General features: G+C 42.3%; 2 protein-coding genes and 1 long non-coding RNA gene across 9 annotated transcripts; 1 reads left to right on the top strand and 2 right to left on the bottom strand.

Annotated features, from left to right (window-relative positions):
* Positions 1–517: 517 nt before the first annotated feature.
* Positions 518–11,127, bottom strand: VDAC3 (voltage dependent anion channel 3). 4 transcript variants are annotated; one of them, XM_035562753.2, is made up of 10 exons: positions 11,011–11,069; positions 9,886–9,997; positions 8,471–8,542; positions 8,110–8,159; positions 6,112–6,264; positions 4,922–4,974; positions 3,310–3,537; positions 2,303–2,453; positions 1,268–1,325; positions 518–1,013 (listed from the first exon to the last, which is right to left on the bottom strand). In XM_035562753.2, exons 2-10 carry the CDS (start codon positions 9,917–9,919, stop codon positions 922–924), a joined length of 891 nt encoding a protein of 296 aa, XP_035418646.1. In that variant the 5' UTR covers positions 9,920–9,997; positions 11,011–11,069; the 3' UTR covers positions 518–921. The 4 variants fall into 4 exon arrangements, with proteins under 4 accessions (XP_035418646.1, XP_035418649.1, XP_035418652.1 ...); XM_035562756.2 differs by lacking the exon at positions 9,886–9,997 and having other exon boundaries at positions 11,011–11,127; XM_035562759.1 differs by lacking the exons at positions 9,886–9,997; positions 11,011–11,069 and adding an exon at positions 10,570–10,631.
* A 59-nt stretch (positions 11,128–11,186) lies between these two features.
* Positions 11,187–19,746, top strand: LOC118256065 (uncharacterized). Its single transcript, XR_004781140.2, has 4 exons — positions 11,187–11,506; positions 15,368–15,448; positions 17,307–17,393; positions 19,608–19,746. It is a non-coding gene; the product is annotated as an uncharacterized LOC118256065 (long non-coding RNA).
* Positions 12,419–23,902, bottom strand: POLB (DNA polymerase beta). Of its 4 annotated transcripts, none has more exons than XM_035562749.1 (14): positions 23,662–23,902; positions 23,160–23,217; positions 22,996–23,062; positions 22,413–22,487; positions 21,076–21,134; positions 19,708–19,757; positions 19,218–19,269; positions 18,409–18,463; positions 18,249–18,321; positions 17,779–17,849; positions 16,955–17,041; positions 15,374–15,438; positions 14,780–14,919; positions 12,419–14,188 (listed from the first exon to the last, which is right to left on the bottom strand). In XM_035562749.1, the coding sequence occupies exons 1-14, from the start codon at positions 23,675–23,677 to the stop codon at positions 14,094–14,096; spliced, it is 963 nt and encodes a 320-aa protein (XP_035418642.1). In that variant the 5' UTR covers positions 23,678–23,902; the 3' UTR covers positions 12,419–14,093. The 4 variants fall into 4 exon arrangements, with proteins under 4 accessions (XP_035418642.1, XP_050571723.1, XP_050571722.1 ...); XM_050715766.1 differs by having other exon boundaries at positions 22,951–23,062; positions 23,662–23,803; XM_050715765.1 differs by lacking the exon at positions 23,662–23,902 and adding an exon at positions 23,295–23,420 and having other exon boundaries at positions 22,951–23,062.
* Positions 23,903–24,485: the final 583 nt, after the last annotated feature.

Here is a 24,485-nt window from a genome sequence, read left to right as displayed (position 1 = left end):
CTCCATGTCTAAGGGATAGGAGCACCTCTCCTAGGAGTAAAGGCTGAGAGAGCTGGCACTTTTTAGCATAGAAAATAAAAAGGTTGGGGGAAATCGCATCAATGTTCAAAAATACCTGAAGGGAAAATGTAACAAAGATGGAGCCAGGCTTTTTTTTTTTTCAGTGGTGCCCAGTGCCAGGTCAAGAGGGCAGTGCGCACAAACTGGAATACCAAAGCTTCCCTCTAAACATCAAGAAGAACTTCTTTACTGTGCAGGTGATGGACCACTGGAATTGGTTGCTGAAGGAGATTGTGGAGTTTCGCTCCTTGGAGATCTTCTAAAGCAACTCTATGTAGCCTTGCTTGAGCAGGGCACTTGGACCAGATAAGCTCCAGAGGTCCCTTCCAACCTCAACCACCCTGTAATTTTACATACAGTTTAGTAAAACTTTAAGTATGGCTAACAGATAATCTGCAGAGGATCCACCAAAAAGAAAAGCCCCACTGCACAGAGAATAGTTTACCTGAACCAACGCTATGTTTCAACTGTGACATTTATTTCATTTCTGATGTAAAATCAAATGTTATGCTGTAGCACAGAGATTACCTTTCGTAAAAGGGTGTGAAAGGTAGGACATGCGGGATGCAATACAATAATGGGGAGAGGTGGGATGTTTTCCTTTTAGGAGCCCATTTACAATATGATAAGCAAGTGAAAAATGCTTATTTTCACAAATCACAACTCCCATGCATGCCTTCAGCTATCTTCTTTGGAGGTGCCTGCACTTGCTGGACTTCAGTGTTGGGTTAAGAGCATTCTTTGGAAGAGTAGAAAGTTCACACTGCTGGAGATTTCAGAGTAATGTTAAGGCCAAAACATACGGGGTATGCTTTTCCTTCATCTTCCAGAGCACCATCTGTTGTTTTACTTAAAACTGCATTAAGCTTCTAGTTCAAATCCCAGCCCAACTTTGTGACCTCCAGCACTGAAATTCTTGCCATCAATCAAGCCTGAGAGGGTCAACTTTATACCTAGAAAAGCAAGGAAGGAGAGTCTTCATACAATAATGTCCCAGTATAACACCTTCTCACCAAGTACCTGAGTCTTAGTAACGTGTCTTATTTGCTATAGGAGCTTATGTGCATACACAGCCTTTACTTCTATGTACCTGTGTAAGATTTCTAGTTTTTGTTTTTTTTGTCCTTCTATTCCATTCTAGAGATAATAGTAAAATAACCCACAACATAGCAACTAGTAGGATTTGCTACTAGTTGGGCTTACATACCAGGTCGAAGGGTGTGAGCATAACCAATTCCAATCAGGCTGGCATTATTCACTTTAGCCTACAGGAAAAAAAATAATCACTGCCATGTACAAATATTCAGAAAGTTGCCCTAGTGCCCTGTTCATTCTTTCAGCTACCTGTAGATTGATCTCTAACTGTGGTGTATTCTAGTCTTTTCCCCTACAGGTTTCCAGTATACCCAATTTTCACTATGTTCCTCCACTTTACCTTCAAACTGGAACAGGCACAAGAAATAGGTCCCATCTTTTCTTCAAATTGTGGCATACTACACCTATATCAAGTCCCACCCTGTGTTCTCTAAGGAATGAGCAGCAAATTTATGAATATGCAAACTTATCTTTTACTAAGTTTTGAGCTGTTTACGATACTATTTCCTATTTTTAATTCTGGCTGAATTATCCTGGAACTAATTCTTGTTTTAAAGCTTAACAAACGCTTGCTACTTAAGTGCTTAGTGTTACGGTGTATGCAGTTACTTTTATTCACTGTTGCTTCCTGATGAGCATGTTATCTCTCCCAGTCATCTTTTCCCAGTGCCCACCCCAATTTCTTTTTTTTGGCCCTAACATTTCTGCAAGACTTTGTAAGTGTCAGTAAGGGCACTTAGCTCAGGACCTTGACTGACTTTCAAGAGCTACATAACTCAGTGTTAGGAGAGGGCTGTAAGCTCAATTGAACTGTCATCTTACTACAGTAGTTTTGTCTAATTCTTACCTAATCCACAATGTAAAAGAATACTTCATACTCATATTACCTTTTGAAAACACATTTTGCATAGGCTCCAGGCACAATAGTCAGACTAGCAACTGTTTCAGCACAGATGAAAGAGTGGTTTAGATTTTTTTTTAAGATGTTTCACAAATACGACTTGTAGTCCTAGTTGAAGTTTAAACCACAACAGTTTGCTGTCTACCATACTTTCTCAGTAACTATTTGGAGCAACTATTTCACATCACTAGTTTTCAGCATTTATTGGAGCTTGAAATACTTGTTGCTTTCAAAAAAAAATCTTACCACAATGGAAGTCTTCTCATCCAGTTGGTACTTAGCAGCAATACCAAAACGTGTGTTGTTACTGCCAGCAGTCCATGCAAGATTGACTGATGTCTCAACCTTATTATTAACTTTCTGATAAATAGACCCACCAAACTCAGTGCCATCATTTCTGTTTGTAAGAGATGCAAGTGTCAGTAAAATAGCAACCCTTGAGATTATCCCTTCCTTTCCCAAAATCCTTTGACCATTACCTCAAAATGAACCAAGGTGTCCAGTGGACCCATGGTCATATAATTCCTAGCTGGAGCTCACAGATGTTCTGATGTTTACCTAAAACATGGGTATTGTTTGCTTAACTGACCACAACTTACCAGTAACCGAGACACAACGTTTGAGATTCTGACAAAAAACAAACTTTACTTGTCTTAAGGAGAAAAGCCTCTGATAATGTATAAAGGGACAAACCTAGAAGGAGGTTTAAGTCAGCTATGGGAATGACTAGGCTGAAAACAAAGTTATGGCATAGCAGTTGTTTAAATATAAAAAGTTCAAAGATTCTCGAAGCATCTGAATGCGAAGGCTAGAGCTACACTAAGGTAGCTGGAAACACTCATGAATGATGTAACACACCTCTCTCCTCAACCCTGGGCATTTCTGAGCCAGAAGCTCTCTCTTTAGTGAAGGAAAGGGTAAGAGAGCTTAACTGAAGACTCTTATCTAGTGCCAAAATAGAAGTTGAAGTTTACCGACTTGAATTCCAAACTAACAGTGTGAAGTGCCTTTATGCCATTATCTTGTGTACACAAAACCAAGATCACCCTGAAACAGTCTTAACAGACAACCAAAAGTTAAGAAGTTGACTCTGCTTTAATTGCACTGAAGAGGAAAACGTGGTGTGAATTACTTTTGAAATAAATCAGCATCCTCCCTCCTTCCTCCCACCTTTTACCTAGCTCAGTTCATTTTCACTATTCATCTAGTTTGGATCCTCTGATAATTTTCTCTAGGCTCAGATTAATACTTACACATTAGTGTGCAGCTGAAAGTCTCCTGCCTTATATCCCAAGGCAAAGTTGTTTTGCGAAAGCTTAGACTTGGCCGTATCAAAAGCCATCTGATAGCCAGCAAGCCAGCCTTCATAGCCCAGCACGGCCCAGCCATAGATCGTTGGTCCAGAGAGATCAATGTCTATATTGCAGCCTAGATTTACATATTCTCTTTTGTAGGATGTCTTCAACTTTCCACTCTTCTTCCTGCAGAGAAACATTTCATTTTATCCCTGGTGGTATATATTATAGGTAGTTTTAATCCTGTATGTATGTCCTTTAGGGCCAGTGCATTAAATGACTGTAATGCCTACTCAAAACTTAAAATCACCACAACTGCTGAAGAGCGCATGGGATAAGGGTAACACTGATATTACATGTATTTGGTGGTGCTACTTCCAACATTTTCAACCTCCTTAAAATCCTCAAGAAGTTATAAAGGCATTAATCTTTTTGCTTATTGCTCAAAAAAAATCAGGTTTCAAATTCTGTTCACCACAAATAAGTGCAGTATGTTATGGCACCATCAGTTTCTTTCAAGCAGCATCTGTGACATCCCACATTGATAGCTGGTCTTTTTGTCCTTTAATGATTTTTTTGGCTGCTCAGTTCTCTCCACCGTTCCTTTGTGTGCACTGCCTGCTTTCCTTCCTCCTTCACTGCTGGATACCACTCTCCCTTACTGAGAAGGAATTTCCTCATCCTCCATGCATCATCCATTTAGTCAGTCTTCCAAAGAAGCCTGTTCCTCTCTCACCAATGTGTCTTTCTGCTCCTTTTGCTACCAATTCAAAGTTAACTGCAACAAAATCTTATCACCTCCATCATCCTCTCCCCAGCCTCCTTTATCTTTGAAGATACAGCAGGACACTGTGCTGTCCATCACTCATACCCAGGCCTGGAGGCTCATTTTTAACTCTTTTTCTAATTGCTTATATCCAAGTAGTATCTAAAACTCTGATTTTTTTCTGTTACGCTGTTCCCAACGATAAAGAAATACCAGTAATTATTTACAAAGCAGTCTCAAGCTTCATGTATATCCAGACATACATAACCCATATACACACTTTCTTTGCTCTGTCAACCAAAAAAGAAATAATTTTAAAAAGACAAAAAAGTGCTATTACACTGCCTATCATAATACACAGGCTGTTCTACTTCCACAGGCTTCAGGAAAAAAAAAAAAAAAGCTGCTTTGTGTTCCTAAGGCACTGGGTTGACAGCAATTGGACCTTGAACACCATGAGAAAGATGGTACAAATTAAGCAGTCCCTGTAAGACCTAGCTATTCAAGGAGCGAGATACAGGAATATAATACCTCTAAAACAATAAATTTGCAGTGGCCAAAAAGCCAGAGTCATTTCTAGCAGAGCTTATTCTGCCCATTGCCTTCAAAATACAGTACCTGCAGAACAAAGTTCTTGATTTTTTCTTTTTTAAACATGAGTTCCTTCCTGTTGCAATATTTGAATATGACCATTCAGTAATGGTAAGTTTTGAGCATTTACACAATGTACAGTATAAGCATTTCTAATGAGAAGTTAAGGGTAATTCTAGGACTCCTTAGATAACGATGACTGAAAACACTTACCCTGTGTTTGGTACAAATACAGTGTCAAGAGCCACCTTCAGTCCTTCAGCCAACTGTAAAGAAAAACAGAGAAGTCTGCTCACAACTCTGCCAAAACATGGCTTGTTTTATTACATTACTATGGTGCTACTTCAAGTCTAAAGAGAAGGCGTGACATGAACAGAAAGTCTCCCACACATTTTTACAAAGAGATCTGTAGATGCTGTATGATAAAGGATTAAAATTTGGATTTTCTTTTCTCCCTACAATGAGGCACCATTAACAGCACACACTTTGAAGATTTGTTATTATGGGAAAATTTCAAATGTAGTGTTGACAAGAAAACTGAGAAACTGTGTTAAAAAAACTCTTCAGTTTTATTTATTTATTCCCTATAGAGCCAATAATCCATGCTGTAGCTTAAAAATCCCTCTCAGAACCTATGCATATTCTGAGACACAGTACTACTTCACTGGCCAAACCACATACCGGGATCAGCTGTTCCACCTCATTTTGAGTTGAACGTGTTAAAGCACTGGTAAAAGTGCAAAACCTTAACTATAAACAGGGTTGGACATATATAGTGGAGAGCACCACAAAACTTTTATTACCTTTGGAACTTTTACCTTAGTTCATAGGCATTAAGTGAAAAGCATAAAGCTATTGACTTTGAAAAGGAGTTTTGTATTTTGAAAGCATTGTATAACAGCAACCCTTTGCTTAAGCAGCACCAAGTTGCAAATTTTCTCTTCAACCTTCAGCCGAAGCCTTCAGTCTCAAGGCAGCCAAACTTAAGGCCTTACGTATTACGGCATTTAAAACAGAAAATCCTCTCCGGTTTTCTTTCATGACTGTAGTAGTGACAGCTCTACATAGCTAAAGTTAATTTTCAAAAAAAAACAAACGTGTTCAGAGTGGATAATAGTGATATTCAATCAAAAAGCTAATTTGGCATGCTGACATCTGCAATAACTCTATATCTTGGTATCGTTATGTAGCAGCACTTGGCTATGGTTATGCTTGCACTCCTTGCGCTAAGATTCATGATGCTGTCTCTCAGTCTATGCATTGGGCACATTTACCATGACTTCTTTCTTTTTAGTACTCCAGGGAGTTTTGTGTAACTTTCATTCCTCAGTGTTTTCTGCTCAACTCAGTATTTTTCTCATACCAATTGCGGGAACATTTTCAGAGTATCAGCTTCCTCTTACCTGATCCTCCATGGAAACTTCTGTTCCCAATGTGTTGTCCGTGTTCCACTTCTGGAGGAATGTAAGTCCATAGTCTTTGATCTTATATTTTGTCTCTAGACTACCTGAAGCCTTGCCTGTGTCTGTGTTAGAAGAGCCAGTTGCTGTAAATTCCTGCCAAGAGGACAGTATGAGTTTCAGCACTCTTCAGTACTTTACCTTTTTCCACTTGTCAAATGCTAACACAAACACTTGCTACCCTTAGACCTTAAAAACAGAACACTCAGAGTCATCATCCTCTTCCCTATCCACACCCAAAACTATTCTTTTTGCATCTCAAAATGCCCACTCATTTCTGGCATCTCTGTTCTGGATATTTATTATCAAGATGTGCTCATAGAACCCTGGAACTTGCTTAGGTTGGTAAAAGACCTCTTACATTAAGAACTGTCATCAAAAGCAAACAAAAACATTTCAATATCAATCAGAGATCCTGTTAGTACTCAAGTACTAGATTTAGATTTCACACTTTGTGCCCAGCCTCTCCTCCATCCCCCAAACCATATATTGCAGCAGAATGCTCATTACAAACGCTAATGAGCGCAACACCTTTAGCAATAGACAACTGTACCAATACCATATCTATCTTGATTTTCCTCATGCTGTTTTTATGGTGTTCTTATTTTGAATTGTTGGGACAGAGATTGTAAATGGCTTCACATACATGTATCATACAGGAGATTAAGCACTATGGACCCAAGTCAAACTTCATGATGTAAATGAAAATATGATGCAGAACAACCTAGCACATTACAAATGATATCCCCCACAGAAAACCTCACCAGAGAAAGTAATAAAAAGCCAACATGACGAAACAGTCACTGTTCTTACCAGCTGGTTAAGCATCCAAATGAAAGTTGCATGGAGAAGGAAAAAAACCATTTTAGAACTTAACAGAGTTGTGCATGTTCCATCACAAGACAGTGTAGTTAACAATTACCATATTACTGAGAATCAAAACTTCATGGCAGGAAAACTACGCACATTCTTTGATGTCAGTAATTGACAGCTGTTGTAATACAGAGACCATGGAGTTCCTCGGCCTTGTGTGCCGGGTGCACGATGCAAGTAATCCATCAAAAACGCAACTGAGACAGCACACAGTAATACAAAAGGAATGACTTATGCCATTTGCATGACAAGAATGCAAGAGAAGGGAGCTAAAGCAAATATGGTTATGAGATAGGCTGAAAAGCAGGACAGGCCTATAAAGGATAGCAGTAAGTGCTAGCACTCAAGAAATTGAGTCATTGTAAGAATAAGCTTATCTAGTATAAAATACATATGCCTGTGCTTAAAGACCAAAATTTAGAAATCCATTCTTGTTTTTCCATTCTTGGTTTTTCCAGCTTTCCTGTGAAGTCACAAGGGAGGTCCATTTTTCCACCACTAAAATGGGGATCACCATATTTTCTAATTACCTTAAGTGCTACAAATCTTAATTAACACCTATAAAATGCTCTGAAATTCTACATAAAGTATGTCAGGAGGACTATTTAGTTTTAATTAATTAATTAGGTCCTGCATTATAAGCATAGTGGAGATGTGAAAATGAAGTTAAGGCAAACTGTGGTTCTTTTTTATCCCTTGGCCTTTTGGATGAAAAGTCTGTGAACTAAAAATCTTATAAAAACCAACAGCAGAGAATCTCAACTGCGTTCGTAAGCAGATGTGAGACCTATATATGGTGAAGAAAAACTGTGTGCATGGATGTTGCAGTGGGAACTGGAAAGAAAACCATACATCCCGAACAAGGTATGTGAAAATTCTTGCACACCAGAGGAAAAGAAGTACCACTACATGAGTTCCACAAATTGTTATAGAAACAGATCAGTTGGCTAACAATTTTAAATTGAGAAATGAAAGAAAGGAGCAACACCTGCTATCAAGATATTACCACCATTTTAGGAATTTGTCCTCCCCTCAACGCTGGTGATGTTGAAAGCTCCCAGTACTTACCACCCCACTGGAAGACTTGGTCTTCAACTCTAACTTGACCATTCCAAATCCTGAAAATAGAAGAGTACACAGCATCTGTTTCACCACAATATACAAGCAAGGTTTATTTGCTACACGCCCAGCAAGTCCGGCACATAGGGAACACTGGCCTGAAATAGCCTATTTTCATATTTCATCAGTTATTCATCTTAGTGATGATAGATTGAAGGGATTCTGGTGATTCAAGGTGGTCCATCCTTCTGCTGGATTCCTACCACGAGGTATTTAATGGCTTTCTCAAATAGTAGTGTTTTTATTGTAGTTTTCAAGACACCCAAGACAAAATATGAAATTATTACCAAACCTCAGTCATGTTACTTACCATAGCCCTTATTGAATACATCCCTGGCAGACTTTCCCAAGTCACTGTACGATGGTGGGACAGCCATGGGATCTGAAACACAGTGGAAGCTGTAAGAATCTTAGGTTTAACAGCATAAAATCTAAACTATATTCAAAGCACATATAGACATCTAAGACTAAGTACCCTATGCATGCGTCATAGATAAGAAACTGAAAGGCCTCTGAAGAATGTTCATAAAAGTCATGCTTGTGTCATTGTTGCTTTGTCAGAAAACAATCTGGTCCTAAACACTAGGAGCAGCCTTAAATTCAACTACATACCTAGACTTCATATTCTGCTATTATGTTGCAAAAAGAGCTCATATGAGCATTTATCACCATTCCAATAACATGCAAACATTGCTTTCATGACAGGACCCTTTCTGAAAGGGGCTCCAAGCAGTGAAGCCATGTCAGCACTGAACAATCCCAAAGGAAAAGATAATTGACTTCCATATAAACTTGTAAATTCTTAGGAAGTTTTCCAGAGATTTGGAAAATACATAGAAAGATCTCATTACACCGTCCAGTAGCTACCAGTATTTCTGCACTCCGTGTACAAAACAGCAACAGCTACACTTTCTAATACAGATAGCTGCTACAACTGACATGGAATACAAAACTCAAGAGGACAGATGTGAAGCTACACCGTACATTAGTTAATCCACGTTAAAAGAGCAGAAACACTCTTCCCCTCATAGAAAATTCATCTTTCCCTTCTAGAATAAGTTTACGTAAGTGTAGAGGTACACCTGCTCCAGAAAAGAAAGGCCATCAAAAATGATGCTTTTGATTAATTTTAATGCTAACCCTTTGCCACTTAGTTTTTTGTGCAGCTGATTAAATTGCTGACATTGTTCCCTGCAACACCCAACATGAGAAAACCCCTACCCCACATTTGTTATTTGTACCATACCAAAAGACTAATGAAAAAGAAATAATAATAACTCAAGCAAAACCCCAAAAAACATCATGTCACTTCCACCAATTTAGTTACTTTTCTTTCCCTTCCCCACATTGTAATCCTGATGTTAATATTCTATTTCTTAGTGTTCTGGTTGGTTTTTACTCACGCTTTTAGCAAAAACCTAAGAAGTATTTCTTTGACCTTTATATAACTAGAAACCTTTATATAACCAGAAATCTATTTCCTTAACAGCTTCTGACTTTGCTTTCTAAAAATACAGGTAATCAAAATCCAAATAGCTTTGCAAAATACTCAGTCTCTCTGTCACAAATGCAACTCTATCCATATTAAGCAATTAAGTCCTGTTTTCAGATAGCGAGCCCCTTCCTAAAATGAAGCTGTCATGCAATTTGCATCCCACAGTGAACAAATGCTCTACGTTCAATGACTTAATATCTAACCTGCGCTATGTATCTACCAATATGTACCCGTGGATCTAGAGGATACAAAACATCTGGACATGACTGCAGGTTCCTTATCTGAAGATCAGGTCATAAGATAGGCACTTCTCAAATTTACTACATAAAAAGGCCTTTTTACCTGCCAAAACATGGAGAGGAAAAATTAAAATTGGTGAGTCATTAAACTGACGAAAAACCATCAATAGAGACTTTTACAACAGTGGAGTTTTAATACATACAATGATTTTGGCAACCTAGCTATGGAGCAGAGCATATCTTTCTTGCAAAAGATCGCATATCTTTCTGATAAAACATGGCTTTTTCACACAAATTCTTAATTCAGAAGTTTCAACTCCTTTACTTTTTTTTGTGTGCGTACGTTCTCTTTTTAAATAGGTTTGCCAGAAATAAGCTGCACTACTTATGTTAAATGCCTTCTTTTTAAACGGTATCTTCTTAATATCATACTTCGACTTGCTTTCCAACAAGGAAATCATTGTAACAGCCGCTGGGAGAAAACATATTGAGGAATAAAAGGCTAGGGCAAGCGATCATTAACGCTGCCATCTGTAGCCATAGCATGCAGTAAGTCAGCAACCGCACGTACACTGCAAAAATAAAAAGCCGAATTGGAAATTAGAATGAATAAACACGAGAACGTCCGCACTCGCGTATGAAACAGCTACCACCAAACCGAATCAACCAACCAACCGCAACAGGCCCGCGAGCAGCCAGGCTTCGCGATGCCGACCGCGTTTCTGCTGCCGAGCCCCGCGGCAGCGGCCCCGCCCTTCGGCGCCGCCGGGCGCAGCGGAGCGGAACGCGCGGCCGCTCTGAACGGCGCCGTTCGCTGCTTCCAGGCCCAGACGCCGGCCACCGGCAGGACCCCGACCACCCGCAGGGAGGGCCCGGCCCGGCCCGGCCCGCGCGACGGGGCCGCCGCCACGGAGCACGCCGCCTCCGGCGAGCGCGACGCCCCACCCAAGGGCACGGGAGCGCCGGCCGGAGCGAGCCAGCTAGCGCGCTCCCGGCGCCCCCCCGGGGCCCTCACCCAGCCTCGCCCCGACGCCAGCCGGGAGACGCCACCGGGCTCCGCCGGGCCGGCTCCGCGAAGCCCGGTACAGCCGCGCCGCGCCCGGGACCCGCCGCTACCTGCCGGCCGCGCCGCTCCGCTCCGCTCCGGGAGAGGCCTCGGTCGCCCCGAGCCCGCATGCGCAGCGCCGCCCCGCCGCGCCACCGCCCCTTAGGGCCGCCCTGGTGCCGCGCGCGGGGCTGGGGGCGCGCGGCCGAGGGGGAGCGGGCGCGCGCGCGGCGGCTGCCGCAGGGGGGCGGGGTTTTCGCCGCAGCAGCTGCTCTCGGCGGCCCTCCGCGCGCGGGCCCCTCGCCGCCGGCGGGCCCCGGTGCGAGCAGAGGCGGCGGGGGCCGGCCCCGCGTTCAGCCGGCCCGGGGCAGCTGCGACCGCGGCCCCTCAAGGTGCGCGCGGGGCAGGGAGGAGGCCGAGGAGGGGCCCGCTGCGAGCGTGCCCGCGTGGCGCTGCGGACCCCTTCCGCCCCCTCCTCGTTACCGTCCGTTTCGAGCTACTGCTCGTGCTACACGCAGACAGAAATTGGAGCTCCTCAGCCGTAGTAAGGTCCAGCGGCACCCCGAGGTAAGCAGATGGGCACCCCCGAGTCTGGTAAAAGACCTCGCAACCGGGACGGGAGTGAACTCGGCCCGAAGCTGCGGCCAGCGCTGAGGAAGCCCCAGTGCAGGTCTTCATCTACACTGCACTATAAGCACACCCACTTTGACAGACTCCCTTTAACACACTCAAGGCTTGCAGCAACTGCCTCCTGTGATTGCCTGCTATTGTGCAGTGCAGTGCTGTGGAAGGAAAAAAGTGTAAGGAACTCAAAGCAACGCAGAATAAGGAATAATAACTTGATGAGAAGGAAAATTATTTCCAATACCCGAAGGGGGCCTACAGGAAAGCTGTGGAGGGACTCTTCATCAAAGAGTGTAGCAGTAAGTTTTAAACTGAAAGAGGGGAGATTTAATATTAGACATTAGAAAAATTATTTACTAAGAGGGTGGTGAGGCACTGGAACAGGCTGCCCAGAGGAGCTGTGGATGCCCCATCCCTAGAAGTGCTCAAGGCCAGGCTGGATGAGACTTCGAGCAACCTGGTCTAGGGAAAGGTGTCCCTGGCCACTGCAGGGGGGTTGGAACTGGATGATCTTTAAGGTTCCTTCCAACCCAAGCCATTCTGTGATACTGTGGAGAAAAAAAAAAGAAAAACAAAAACAACTACAGCATTTTATATCGTTTAAGGAAAAAAAAACCAACAACCTCTGAACAAGCCATTTTTCTTCCACCCAGAAAAATTAAGTGTGCTATTGAGAAAGAATACAAGGCCAGCAAATTCTGTCTCCAGTCCCAAGACAAAGTAGTCTTCTGGGCTATCTAGTATTATGGATACTGCATCAGTGTAATGCTACCTAAGAAACATCTGTAAATGCTAAGCTTGTGTTACTGCTTTCAGATGCTTTTAAAAATGACACCTATATAAAGAAGTCAAACAGTGGATTGAAATGTCACTTTATTTCCGCTGATTATTGAAGAAAACACTGAATACAGCAGCTAAACGTCTTTTTACTATGAGGCAGTGGAAGACATCAGATAAGGGAAAAGCAAGAGTATTAGTCTATATATAATCTCTATTACTAAGAATGATCAAACACTAATTATATAAGAACAAATAAAGGTGGTGTTCTGTAGGCTCAAGTAAGGTAAAAAATATCCGTCTGTTCCACAATTCATTCAAGGCTACGTATTCTGACAGTACAAATACAAATTCTTCTCTGACTCCACAAAGGCTGCTAGAGGACCTAACTATTTACAAATCAGTCAACATTATTGAATTAGTAATAGTCAATTGGACTATCTATAAAGTCTTTCTTATTTCAGTTGGCTTTCCAAGCTTGCACTTCTATAATATATTTGCCTTATACTCCCACAAGGTATCCAGATACAAAGACAGCAATGCATTCCATACAGATGCTCAGTAATATGTCAAAGTTGCTATTTTACTAATCAAAACTAGTCACTTTAAGAAGTTCATAAACAGAATTATTGTCTCAAATACAATTAAGTAATGCAATCTTGATTGGACCTCCTCTCAAGTCCGGAATACTCATTACCTCTCAAAATGATTTAAAAGGAGCTAGCAGAGCTGTCAGGTTCGCATATAAAAAAGTTGAGAACTAGAGACAGATCAGAGGAAAGAGCTAGCAGAACATGCAGTTACGAGGATGCAGATGCTTACATCAAATCAAAAACTCAGTCTCGTTCAGGAGAAGGCTAGTTAGCCAACCAAAGAGGTACAGCGTGTCTGCAGAAGCAGGAATGTTGCTGCTAGATTAAATAGTCATCTGTTAAAAGCCTAGGTTGGACAATTTCACTTTTTTTTTTGTTTTGAGAGAGTAACTACTAAAAAGCAGAGACCCTGCTTGTTCTTTACCACTCAAAGTTTCTGGATAAGACTTTCTGTTGGAAAAATAAAGTCACACCCTACATCGAAAATAGAATCTGAGACCTACATCAAGAATGGGTGTTTCTCTCAAGTTTTATGCACGAATGTATCTCAGAACACTTCAGAATATTGGGAGAGGGAGAGAAAGAAAGATAGGTTGATTTTCTCTTAAGGTACATGATTTTTAATTTTGTCCAGTCACGTCCACATCAAACCCTCCATGCACATTTATAGCTGTACTGTTCCTTTTTGCACTGAAGTCTGTAGAGAGATGTAAGAAGTTACAACTGAACAAACGAATGATAAAAGGAATGGGTCAGAACCAAGTCAAATTTTAAAATATTAGAAGCATTAGACCATAAAATCAGAAAAGTAACATCTTTAAGACGCAAGGGATGGTTATAGCTTAAGGGGGATAAAGTATTTCAGCCTACCAAGACAAATAAATCAAAAGGCAAAGTATCGACACTATCCAGTGTCGATATCTATCATGCCGATAAGATAGTGCCGATGCACTATCTTGCATTAGGATTCTCATCCTCTTTATCTAGAGTGGAGAAAGGATTTGATTTTTACTAGACATTTTGCACTAGTGCCATGGACTTGCTTTAAAGCATCATTAATGTACGTTTTTTGCAGTAACATCCAAAGAAAGAATATGCAGTTTCTATGTTCACGAAAAGCTATGAAAATGTCTCTTCAAGTCACAAACCTAGACAAGCAATTATTCACTCCGATCCTTTGGCTCTCTGTATTTCCACTGGATGTAGTCAAAAATGTCTTTCTCGCATTCTACTGGTAGGGCCTCCCCAGCAACTCCTGCAAGCATATTACAGATGCTATTTGAAAGGTGGAAATTCCATACAATCCTGGACTGCAAAATGCATTGCAAGATTAAGACAAACTGCTGTAAGCAAAACAGATTAAAAAAAAACACCAACAAACGCCCACAGACTCACACAATATTTAGATATTAATTCTCAGTGTCAGAAGAAAAAAGATAACCAATTAACCTTGGGGCTACATGGTTATACAATTAAAATACATATATTTAAACACACATATATACGATATAGTAAGCCCTCCTGCAAAGAGCAACAGAAGGACTAAAAAAGATCATGTTAAAAGAACAAGAAAACATGTGCTGTGCATTACACTGAAAATCCAGCCTGTACATCGGTAAGACTAAGTAGATTAGGTGGCCTGATACGGTTATTGTATATTGCCTATATGTTAGTAGCCTGCCTCCCCCTGCTATAATGGTGTCAAGTACCAGAAAGGCCACAGTGAAAAATTTCATTAACTACGGTATTTACCCGGACTTCCAATACACTGAGACACCAGTTTAAGGAGATGATCACACAAAACATGGAACTATAAAGAAAACTATGTGTAAAGGCCCAGACTGACCAGTGACGCCCAAGGGACGGATTGTATACTCATTGATTGTGAAGCCCATTTCCAGAGCATGAGTTCTCATGTTCTTATTGAATATATCACTGCCTGTGAAATACAGTACGCCACAGTAATATTGATCTTTAGGGATGAACCTAGAATAGAAGTGGAAGAAAAATATAGATTTAGGACAAATATAAAGCTACAAGCCATTTGGAGTTCAGCTGCTCAGCCACTGTTCTAGGTTTGCCGCCTTTTTAAGTGCACACATGCTGGAATTCTGTACATTACTGGTGTTCAGCCACTGCATGGTTATGGTGCTTGCACCAGTGACAAGAAAGAATTTATATCAAAGCAGTATTGATAACATAGGTCATGATTATGAAACGAAATAGAAAGCCATGATTTGAAATACTCTTGCTAATATCCTGTTCTAAACTGGCAGTTGTACAGTGGCTTCTATACAAGGTAATTGGAAACCTGTTAAATGCTATATTCTAGACATGGGAATAGAAATTTGAATGCAGACTCGAAGCAAATATCTATTACGTAGTAGATAGCTAAAGTGTTTTTTTTTTTGTTTGGTTGGTTTTGTTTTTAAAGGTGTACCTGATATCAATTCTCCTATGTGGATACGCTGTTCCATCTTCTTTATTTGGCAGCTGACAGACACCCTGAGAGAAGGTAAAGAAAGTGAGAAATTCAAAATGAAGTTAAACATATTTGAGATAGCCTTACAGGGCTCTACTGTTCTTAATAGCCCAGCCCTAGACAACCTTTTGAAATACACATTTCCAAATATACATAATTCTGGTTTGATCATCAGTCATCTTGAAGAGCAAAAAAGAATTAAATTCTTGTTGAACTGATTAAATATTTTATTAGAACAGCTGGGTATCATTACTACTGTGAATCACTGTTTTATGCTGCTAAGAGAACTGTAGTTCAAAAATAGAGTCTATAATTACTTCCTAAGTTATTACAGCAGGAGGAATCACAGGACTTCTTTTCCATCCCTCTACCCTAATTATTATCAGGCTCTTCAGTATGGACAAACATCAGTAAGATCAGGAAAATGCAAACAAGCTCATGCTAAAACAAGCTCATGCTAATACAAATAAAAGTACAGATTTTTTTTCCTGAGATATCCTCTACCATTTTTCGTTTCAAACTGCTTTGTAATCTCCATGCAATCCATACATTTAAAGAAAAAGGCTCATATCGAGTTTACGATGACCAAAAATGACAGTGCAATAAGGGTCAGGGAAATGAACCATAATAACATAATGATGAAAAATGTTTACATATTAGACTGTCTCACAGACTACAGCTTCATACTAAGACAACTTCTATTCCTAGCTTTGTTTTGAAAGCTTAACATTGCCTGTATTTTTGAAGCTATGAAGACTGTTTCCTTACAGTAACTTGTTTTTCTCATATTCTCAGCTACAATCATATTTCCCTTTTTACAACATTCCTTTGTTAGCTTCCACTTTGAAGGCAAGAGCTACTGTACAACTATTTTAAGACTGATAGGATTATGCAGAAAAAGCGGTCAAACTATAATGAGCTTGTAGAACTGTGAATTCAGCCTGGGCTGTTGAGCATCTCTGCTTCTGGCTCACCTATACATACATACATACATATATGTATGTATATATATGTGTGTATATATATATATATATATATATGTATGTATTTAGCTTTAAAGCCATACGGTATGCACAATCAATTTGGCAAAAATGAGGGTAGTTTTGGTTTATTCTTCCTAAAGATCAAGCCTAAAAAGCCATCAGGTTTCATTCCCTCTCAGAACACAACACAAACTAAACTGAAAACAAAGTCTTAACAGGGTTCTTTGAGCTCTAATTTCAACTATAAACAAACAAACAAGTCCTCAACCCTAACAGCCCCTTTTATCTTGGGGAAACAAGTATCTTTTAACTGTAGTAGATATAGTGTGTCACGAAGGTTATATCAGTGGGGTTCAAAACTAGATGAGTACCTGCAGATTTCTGAATACTGAAATTTTAACGGGAGATTCACTAAAAGGCAACTGAAAAAAAAATAAATAGATAAAAACCAAGAAAACTACAACTCCAGCAGTCTAAACAAAATTTGATGTGTATATCCTAGTTTCTGTCATGAGAGGTAATCTCCGCCACATTCCCCCACCACAAAAAACCTTACCATGAATTTGGTGTCACCTTTAGACAGCACGTCTGTGACAAAGTGGACTTTCTCCAGCTGTTCTACAACTCGATGCAGAAGTTTTGACTAGGAACAGTGACAACGCAGAAGAAAAAATTACTTCACAAGCAACAATATCTTACTTGTTTTACGCACAGGACATAACCACATAACTACAGGACATCACCATAATGATATATATGCTATTGCATATGAACTTTGAGGGGGAAAAGATGAGAGTTAATAGTGAGAAAAAGCTAATGAAATCACAATTATGAAATAAGGAGTTTCCTGTGAAATCCATGTCAGATTGCTTCCATTTGAAATGACAAAGCTTCTTTGTTGGTTTCAGTTTTCAACTCTCAAGCAACAAATCTACAGAAGCAACACAAGAAACATAGCATCACTTGGAATTCTCAAGAGTTAGCCGCAACAGATGGTAAGGGCAGCAGGACATTTGCTTCTCTGAAAGCATGTGGCTACGTGAAGAGATAGTAACGCTGCCTTTAATCCCTGCTTTATTCAGCTAGTTCTTACAATTCTACCTTGTAAAGCATGTGAATCTGGGGAGTTTAAGGGATGAAGATGGAGGGAAGAATAAGAGTAAATATACTACACTGAGAACACAACATAATGCACAGACCTGAGAAGCGATTTCAAATCCTCAAAATAAACAAGGTGATCAAAGAGTTGAGTTTACTATTACAGTAACAAAAAGATGCAGGAAGCTGCAATGCAAGTCTGAGATTACATATCTTATGAATTTAAACATGCCCTTCTGGAAGTAACGCACAGTACTAATCCACAGTAGCAGAGAAACACACCTGTTTGGATGCTTCAGATGTGAAAGTTGGATGGGTTAAGAGAACATCCATATCACCACTCGACTCTGCACCTAGGCAAGTAAGAAGCAAAGAAAAATCCTGTATAAGACAGAAAGCATATGAACATTGATGAATGTACATCTATCCTTATCTTTCTAGTAGAAAATAGTCAGTGAATATTCAAGGTATTTACAAAAACTGATCTTAAGGGAAGAGAGCCCCACTCTTTTGATATCACCACATTTCTCAGAAAAACAACCAAAAATTTGCTGCTATACTCTCTAGCAATGAAGCACAAACACTTCATTTAAAGGATTTATGTGGACATTTCATCACTGAACTAACCAGTTAAGACAATGCTAACACAAAAAGCTCAATTTTAGCATAAACGCACTCTCCAGAAGAACATATATTAATGAGTCTTGTTTATTAGCCCTAATTAAAACACGACAAGATCGCAGTGTACCAACCTCGTCTAAAACTGCCACAGACTGTAGCAATATACTTTGGGTCAAGGTTCTTTACCTCTTTCAGCACAATTTCCTATGGAAAGAGGACAGATGAGCATTTAAAGGTGCCAGTCATTCATTGGCCCTCACTGCCTCAAGTTCTTAACAGAGACTTTCTCACCTGCATTTGCAGCATTTCTTCCCTTGGGATTCTTTTTTCAAAGTCTTCAAAATATCTGAGTATAGAATAAAAGCATCTGACTTAGTGGTAAGGGTCACATCTTAAAATTCTTGACAATTAAATGTGTTATCAGAAGAAACAATAAACATTGTCTCACCAAAAGCTCCCCATTCTCACCACAAAGAATTTAGAAATATCTTTCCAAGCAATAGATGTGCAAGTTGGACAGTGCTTAGAAGATAGCTTCATGCTTGTTTTTCCACTATATCTAAAGAGCTGCTATGACTTGGGAATAATATTACCATATGGTCAGTGGTTTATATTTACATAGCCCTCCGAAAATAAAAAGGTACCTGACAAAACTCGGTCCATCAGCAATAAGCAGGAACAGGTCCCTCACCCCTGGTCAGAGGTGGCCTATGTTGCCAAAAGCCAAATAAAGCTCCTTGAATAGTTATACACGGAGCTGTAGAAAACAGACTGCCAGCATGCTGCTTGGCCATGGAAAAGAGGCCAGGTGAAACAATGATGTCTGACCAGCAGGCACATTCTTCCCTTTTGCAGCACCAGAACCACTGACAGGAGGTACTAGCAGTGGTACTGCGGCCTGGGAGCCACACGTTACCTGACATGTGTGACTCATCCATCCCAATCCCTACTGAATTTCAACTCCAATGAAACAAAAGCAAAGAACTGCCAAAAAGCATGCAGATGAAACAGGACTCATTGGCCTGTGTAACCTTACATTACATTCTGGTGTCTAAAGGAGTCATTAGAAAAGCCAAGCACTTGCACCCAAGAAAGCTTACTTCAACCCAATTCGCTGGTGATGGGTCAGCTTGTGCTCATTTTTTCTTAGATCTAGAAGGATTAGTGAAAAAAAATTACTTGAGGGTAAAGTCTTACAGTAAGTTTCCAACAATGCAAAGGTGATGCAAATGAAGAGTATCTAACAAGCAAATAGCAACCTCAAACACAATGAGGAGATTTTAAGCAGACTGCTCAACAGCTGATAGCATGAGAAGAAATGATTAGCGCACCTTCCTGATAAAGACTTCAATGGACTATTCACTTGAAAGACAAAAATCAGTGTTATTTTCCGTGTAATCTCTAAGTACGTTATTGTAAATGCGTATATAATGCCTTTAGCCTGTTCACTAACTTCAGCTTTTTTTTTCTTGTAAATATACTTTCCCCAGAAGGAAGGCACATCCGCTATCGCAGTACTATTGTGAAACAGGCAGCTTGACAAAAGAAACTTTATTGGAGTGTGAACTGATGACCCGAAGTTACACTCACCCTCTAAAGTTTTAATTCCTTCCTCAACAAACTTCCTGGCAGCAGCTGGACTACAAAGAGACAAAGCAAGATGCAATCAGGAACAGCAAGAGTCTTACAACACTGAAAAGGACGTTTGTATTCATAGTAACTCCCTGGGTTCTTTGAGGCCAAGATTAAAGTTGCTTCTAATGCTTACCTTTCGGCATGCACATTTTCAATTTTTACTTTGAAACAGAGATGGCTATCCAAGGCTTGGCCTGCACATTTTTAGCACTGACAGAACTATATAGTGACGTATAATTTAAAAAAGTAAATAAATAAACAAAATCTCACCAAACAGGCAATAGTGCTTTAGACAGCTATACTGGGATGTAACTGGATGTACGATAAGAACTACTTTAACCATGAATAGTCTCTAAACCAGCTGATAGCAGCAACAACAAAAGCATCTTTAGAGTAGCATTTAAAAACAAACAAACAGAAACAAACAAAAAATCCACAAGGCTCCAGCTTGCAACCTCCAGTACAACAAAGTAGTCCCAATTCCAATTTGGCTGGAGAGTTTGTGACAATCACAACATAAGTATCCTCAAACTTTGAGCAAATCTTCACTCGGAGGATTACTGGAGATCCATAACATTCTCTGTCCTCAACCTCAAGGGTCTTGAATACTGCTCTTCCCTCCCCCTCCCCATAACATTCTACTCTGCTTTGTTTCTAAGGACTCACAGGTCCCTAATTCAGTCAAACCTATTCTCAGCAAGCAGTATCACAGCCCCACACACTCAGGAAACTGATCTCTACCACTGTTGTTTTTTGATGCACGTGCCTGCGTGAAAGCTGAGCTCTTTTCTGCTGGGGATTCCCTAAGCACAGAACAGAAACTAGAACAGGTTTGGGACCTTCTAACAGCACCTTTCTGAAAAGCCCTCTTTTTTTTTTTTTTTTTTTGGGGGGGGGAAGGGCTTTTTCAGGACTCTGCTTCTTTTACAAACAGCACCAAAATACCATTATCCCTGGCCAAATTTCACACTGTAAGTCCCAAAGACTCCTACTTCACCTAAGCAATTCTACTCTTCTCTATTTTTCATGGTTATGTTTTTGATCACCTATTTTCTCCTTCCCTTTTCAGCTTGCACACAGGAGCTTTCCACTTCCATTCCTCTACTGCAAAGTCTGTAATTGACAACTGTCTTTTCTTCTTGTGCAATTGTCTCCGCAACTCTGAGGTCTTGGTGTGGGTACTACAGCATCAGCCCAAACTCATTCTTTTCAGAATTTATAATCACACAATTTCTGTTTAAAACTCCACCAAATAAAACAAACAAGAACAAGCAAATGAACAAGCAACAACAACAAAACACCACCAAAATAACTAAGCGTTACCCAATGCCAGTAACTCGTGTCAGGAGGTTGATAGATGCACTCGTATCATCTTGTCGAATCTGCAAAAACAAAACAACACAAACCAAGTCTTCTTTGCTCCATTTGCAGTACATAAAGGAAGCTTAAGAAGATAAAACAACTTGGTCAGATTCTGCTTTGGAGAGCTACTACAAATCAGAACAAAACAGCACCAACAGTAGAACTGTGCATTACTACAGTGCCATATGTACCATGCCTACAAACTATCTTGACTTCCCATGCGAAGGTGAACAGCATGCTTAAAACTCAGAACTCAACAGCCTTCCAGAGTCATAATTCTACTTCTCACGGAAAACATTCACATACTGATTATATAATCTCAAATATTTTCAGAAGTAGGTAATACTGAAACTTTGGCAGAACTTCTGGTTCCTTGCTTTGTACTCAGCACAGACTCCACGTCAACCATTCAACAGGGCCAAGTGCAAGGTCCTGCACCTGGGTCAGGGCAATCCCAAGCACAAACACAGGCTGGGTGGAGAATGGATTCAGAGCAGCCCCTAGGAGAAGGACCTGGGGGTGTCAGTTGATGAGAAACTCAAAAAGAGCTGGCAATGTGCGTTTGCAGCCCAGAAAGCCACCTGTGTCCTGGGCTGCATCAAAAGTAGCATGATCAGCTGGTCAAGGGAGGTGATTCTCCCCCTCTACTCCTCTCTCCTGAGACCACAGCTGGAGCCCTTCATTCAGCTCTGGGGCCCCCAGCACAGAAAGGACAGACCTATTAGAGCACGTCCAGAGGAGGTCCATGCAGATGACCAGAGGGCTGGAACACCTATCTACAAAAACAGACTGAGGGAGTTGGGGTGGTTCAGCCTGGAGAAGAGAAGGCTCTGGGCAGACCTTCTAGTGGCCTTCCAATACCTAAAGGGGGCCTAGAGGAAAGCTGTGGAGGGACTCCTTGTCAGAGAGTATAGTTGAAAGGACAAGGAGTAATGGCTTTAAGCTAAAAGAGGATAGATTCAGATTAGACGTTAGAAAGAAGCTCTTTACAAAGAGGGTGGTGAGGCACTGGAACAGGCTGCCCAGAGGAGCTGTGGATGCCCCATCCCTAGAAGTGCTCAAGGCTGGATGGGGCTTTGAGCAACCTGGTCTAGGGAAAAGTGTCCCTGGCCACTGCAGGGGGGTTGGAACTGGATGATCTTTAAAGTTCCTTCCAACCCAAGCCATTCTGTGATTCTAACGCTTGACTTGAGTCTCACCGCAGAGAGCATTAGAAATTGCACATAGCAAGCAGGCTACGTTGTAAAGTACAAAGAAAGGCAAGTGCCGAGAAATACAGCACAAGGGAAGAAACACACCTTTTCCAATTTGCGTAGTTTTCCAGTGGATAAAAACTCATCAATTTTCTCTGCTATTTTAGCACCAACTCCATCCTAAATATTTGGGGAGGAGAAAACACCAGTTAACCTCAAGATCACTTATAGCCAGGAAAAAAAGAAAGCTCCACAGAAAGAACTATGATGTCACTTAAACCACAATAAAACATTGGTCCATAAGGGAACAACAGCATGCAGGGTTCCACACGAGCAGCATAAATGCAGTAGTTTGACGACTGTATTATTTTTTCTAGACAAGGCTTTGATTTCTACTGTTCTCCAAATTTAGCGGGGCAGTAAAGCAACGAAGGGGAAATCTGCCACCACAGAAGCCCTTCACGCAGAGAGACAGCTGGAGGCCCCAGGTGACTCTGTGAGACCCCCAGAGCAGCCACACGCCGCACCCACGCCCTGCCCCGAGCTGGCCGCTGGGACGAGGAGCTGGCACGGGCCGGGCCGCCCCCTCCTCCCGGGAACCTCAGCCCCACCGCGGCATCGCGCCCCCGGCTGCGGAGCTTACAGCGCCGCCGGGTCTCCCGCCGGCAGGCAGGGCACGGACACCTACCAGCTTCTTGGCTTCAGCCCCGCTCCGTATCTCGCTGGGGTACCGGGCGATAACGGAGGCTGCCTTCCTGCGGAACAGCGCGGGTCAACGCCCAGCCCGGGCAGGGCCCTGCAGACCCCGCACGGGAGCCCGGGAGCGGCGGCGCGGGGGTGGGGGGGCGGTACCTGTACGCGTTGTACTTGTGGATGGCCCGGTTCACGTTCCGCTCGTAATTCGCCAGCTCTGCGGGGAGAAACACGGTTGGAGCGGCCGAGGCGCGGCGCGCCTCCCCCCCCCCCGGCGGCCCCCCCCCCCCCCACCCGTCAGGAGGTCCGTGATGCCCTGGTTGGGGCTCCCCGCCGGGGCCTTCCGCTTGCTCATCGCGGGCGGCGGCACCGGGCAGAAACGACGCGGCGGCGCTTCCGGCGGTGACGTCAGTGAGCGCGACCGCCTTCACGCGCACGCGCGTCCCCGCGGCCGGGCTTGCGCGGTGCCGGCGCCGGGAGGAGCTTTGTGCTTCAGCCCCTGTGAGGCCTCCAGAAGCTGACGCGCTAGCTGCTTGCTATTTCTAGTTTTTTTTTTTCGCCTGGTAAGCTTTCTTATCACTGCAAGCATACCTCAACACCCCGTTCCTTCCTCACAAACAACGTAACATCTCTTTGCAAAAACCACAAAAGCACTCCTTACGTGTGATCACGTGCATCCTGACTGATGCTTTTCCTCTGAATATCGATCTAGCACGTGGCTTCTCCCCAAGCAAACCCAGGAAGCAGCTTGTCTTTATGTTATGCGTGCCCACGGAGCAGCATCCCTAGTATGCGTGGCACTTCCTGTGCTTTTGTTACCAATTCTGGTGCAAAAACAACATTTTTTTTCTCATGTTTCTTGTTAGACCCTCCCCATCCAGCCTCTGTCCCCCCTTCCAAGCCCCGCCCCCTTTATCAAGCCCCGCCCACCTTAGACACAGCAACCCCTCGTGCCCCGCCCCAACATACCCCGCCCATCTAAGCCCCGCCCCCTTTCACAGGCCCCACCCCCCACAGCCTGCAATGTTGTCGTCCCCATTTTGGTTTTTTTTGGAAACCCAAAAAAGGATGATTGGGGGGGGGGGGGTCCCCCCAGGGATTCCCCACCCCCCCCCCGGGATTTCCCTACCCCCCCCCCCCAGGGATTCCCCCCAATACTGCCCCCCCCAGGTGTCCCCGCCCCACACCCCAGTTGTATCACGCCACTGTCTCCCCCCAAAGGTGACCCCCCCCCCCTCCCGTATCCAAGTGCCCCCCCCCAGATGTCCACCTCCCAAAAAATTAAGGGGGTTCCCCAAAATTAGGGGGGGAATTCCCAAAATTGGGGACGTGAAGGCCCAAATTAGGGGGAAGGAACCCAAAAACTGTGGGAGGCAACCCCAAAATTGGGGGGAAGAACCCTTAAATGGAAGGGTGAAACTCCAAAATTGAGGGGGGGACCCCCAAAACTGGGGTGGAAACCCCAACACTGGGGGGGGGGGGGCG

This window comes from Cygnus atratus, chromosome 27, assembly GCF_013377495.2.
Source record: "Cygnus atratus isolate AKBS03 ecotype Queensland, Australia chromosome 27, CAtr_DNAZoo_HiC_assembly, whole genome shotgun sequence".
In the NCBI taxonomy this organism is placed as follows: domain Eukaryota; kingdom Metazoa; phylum Chordata; class Aves; order Anseriformes; family Anatidae; genus Cygnus; species Cygnus atratus.
The sequence above is the reverse complement of the archived record's forward strand: the minus strand, read 5'-3'. Positions and strand labels throughout refer to the sequence as shown.

Bases quoted from the DNA above. Each gene is read 5' to 3' on its own strand.
- VDAC3 (XM_035562753.2), bottom strand. From the start codon at position 9,919: ATGTCCAGATGTTTTGTATCCTCTAGATCCACGG. The intron at 8,160-8,470 runs GTAAGTAACATG...TTCTATTTTCAG, and splicing joins TGTATTCAATAAGGGCTATG to GATTTGGAATGGTCAAGTTA. The intron at 1,014-1,267 runs GTATGTAAGCCC...TTGCTTTTCTAG, and splicing joins TGCTCACACCCTTCGACCTG to GTATAAAGTTGACCCTCTCA.
- POLB (XM_050715765.1), bottom strand. From the start codon at position 23,355: ATGAGCAAGCGGAAGGCCCCGGCGGGGAGCCCCAACCAGGGCATCACG. The intron at 19,758-21,075 runs GTAACGCTTAGT...GTCTCTTTGTAG, and splicing joins ACACGAGTTACTGGCATTGG to TCCAGCTGCTGCCAGGAAGT. The intron at 19,270-19,707 runs GTGAGTGTAACT...TAATCCTTCTAG, and splicing joins AGGAATTAAAACTTTAGAGG to ATCTAAGAAAAAATGAGCAC.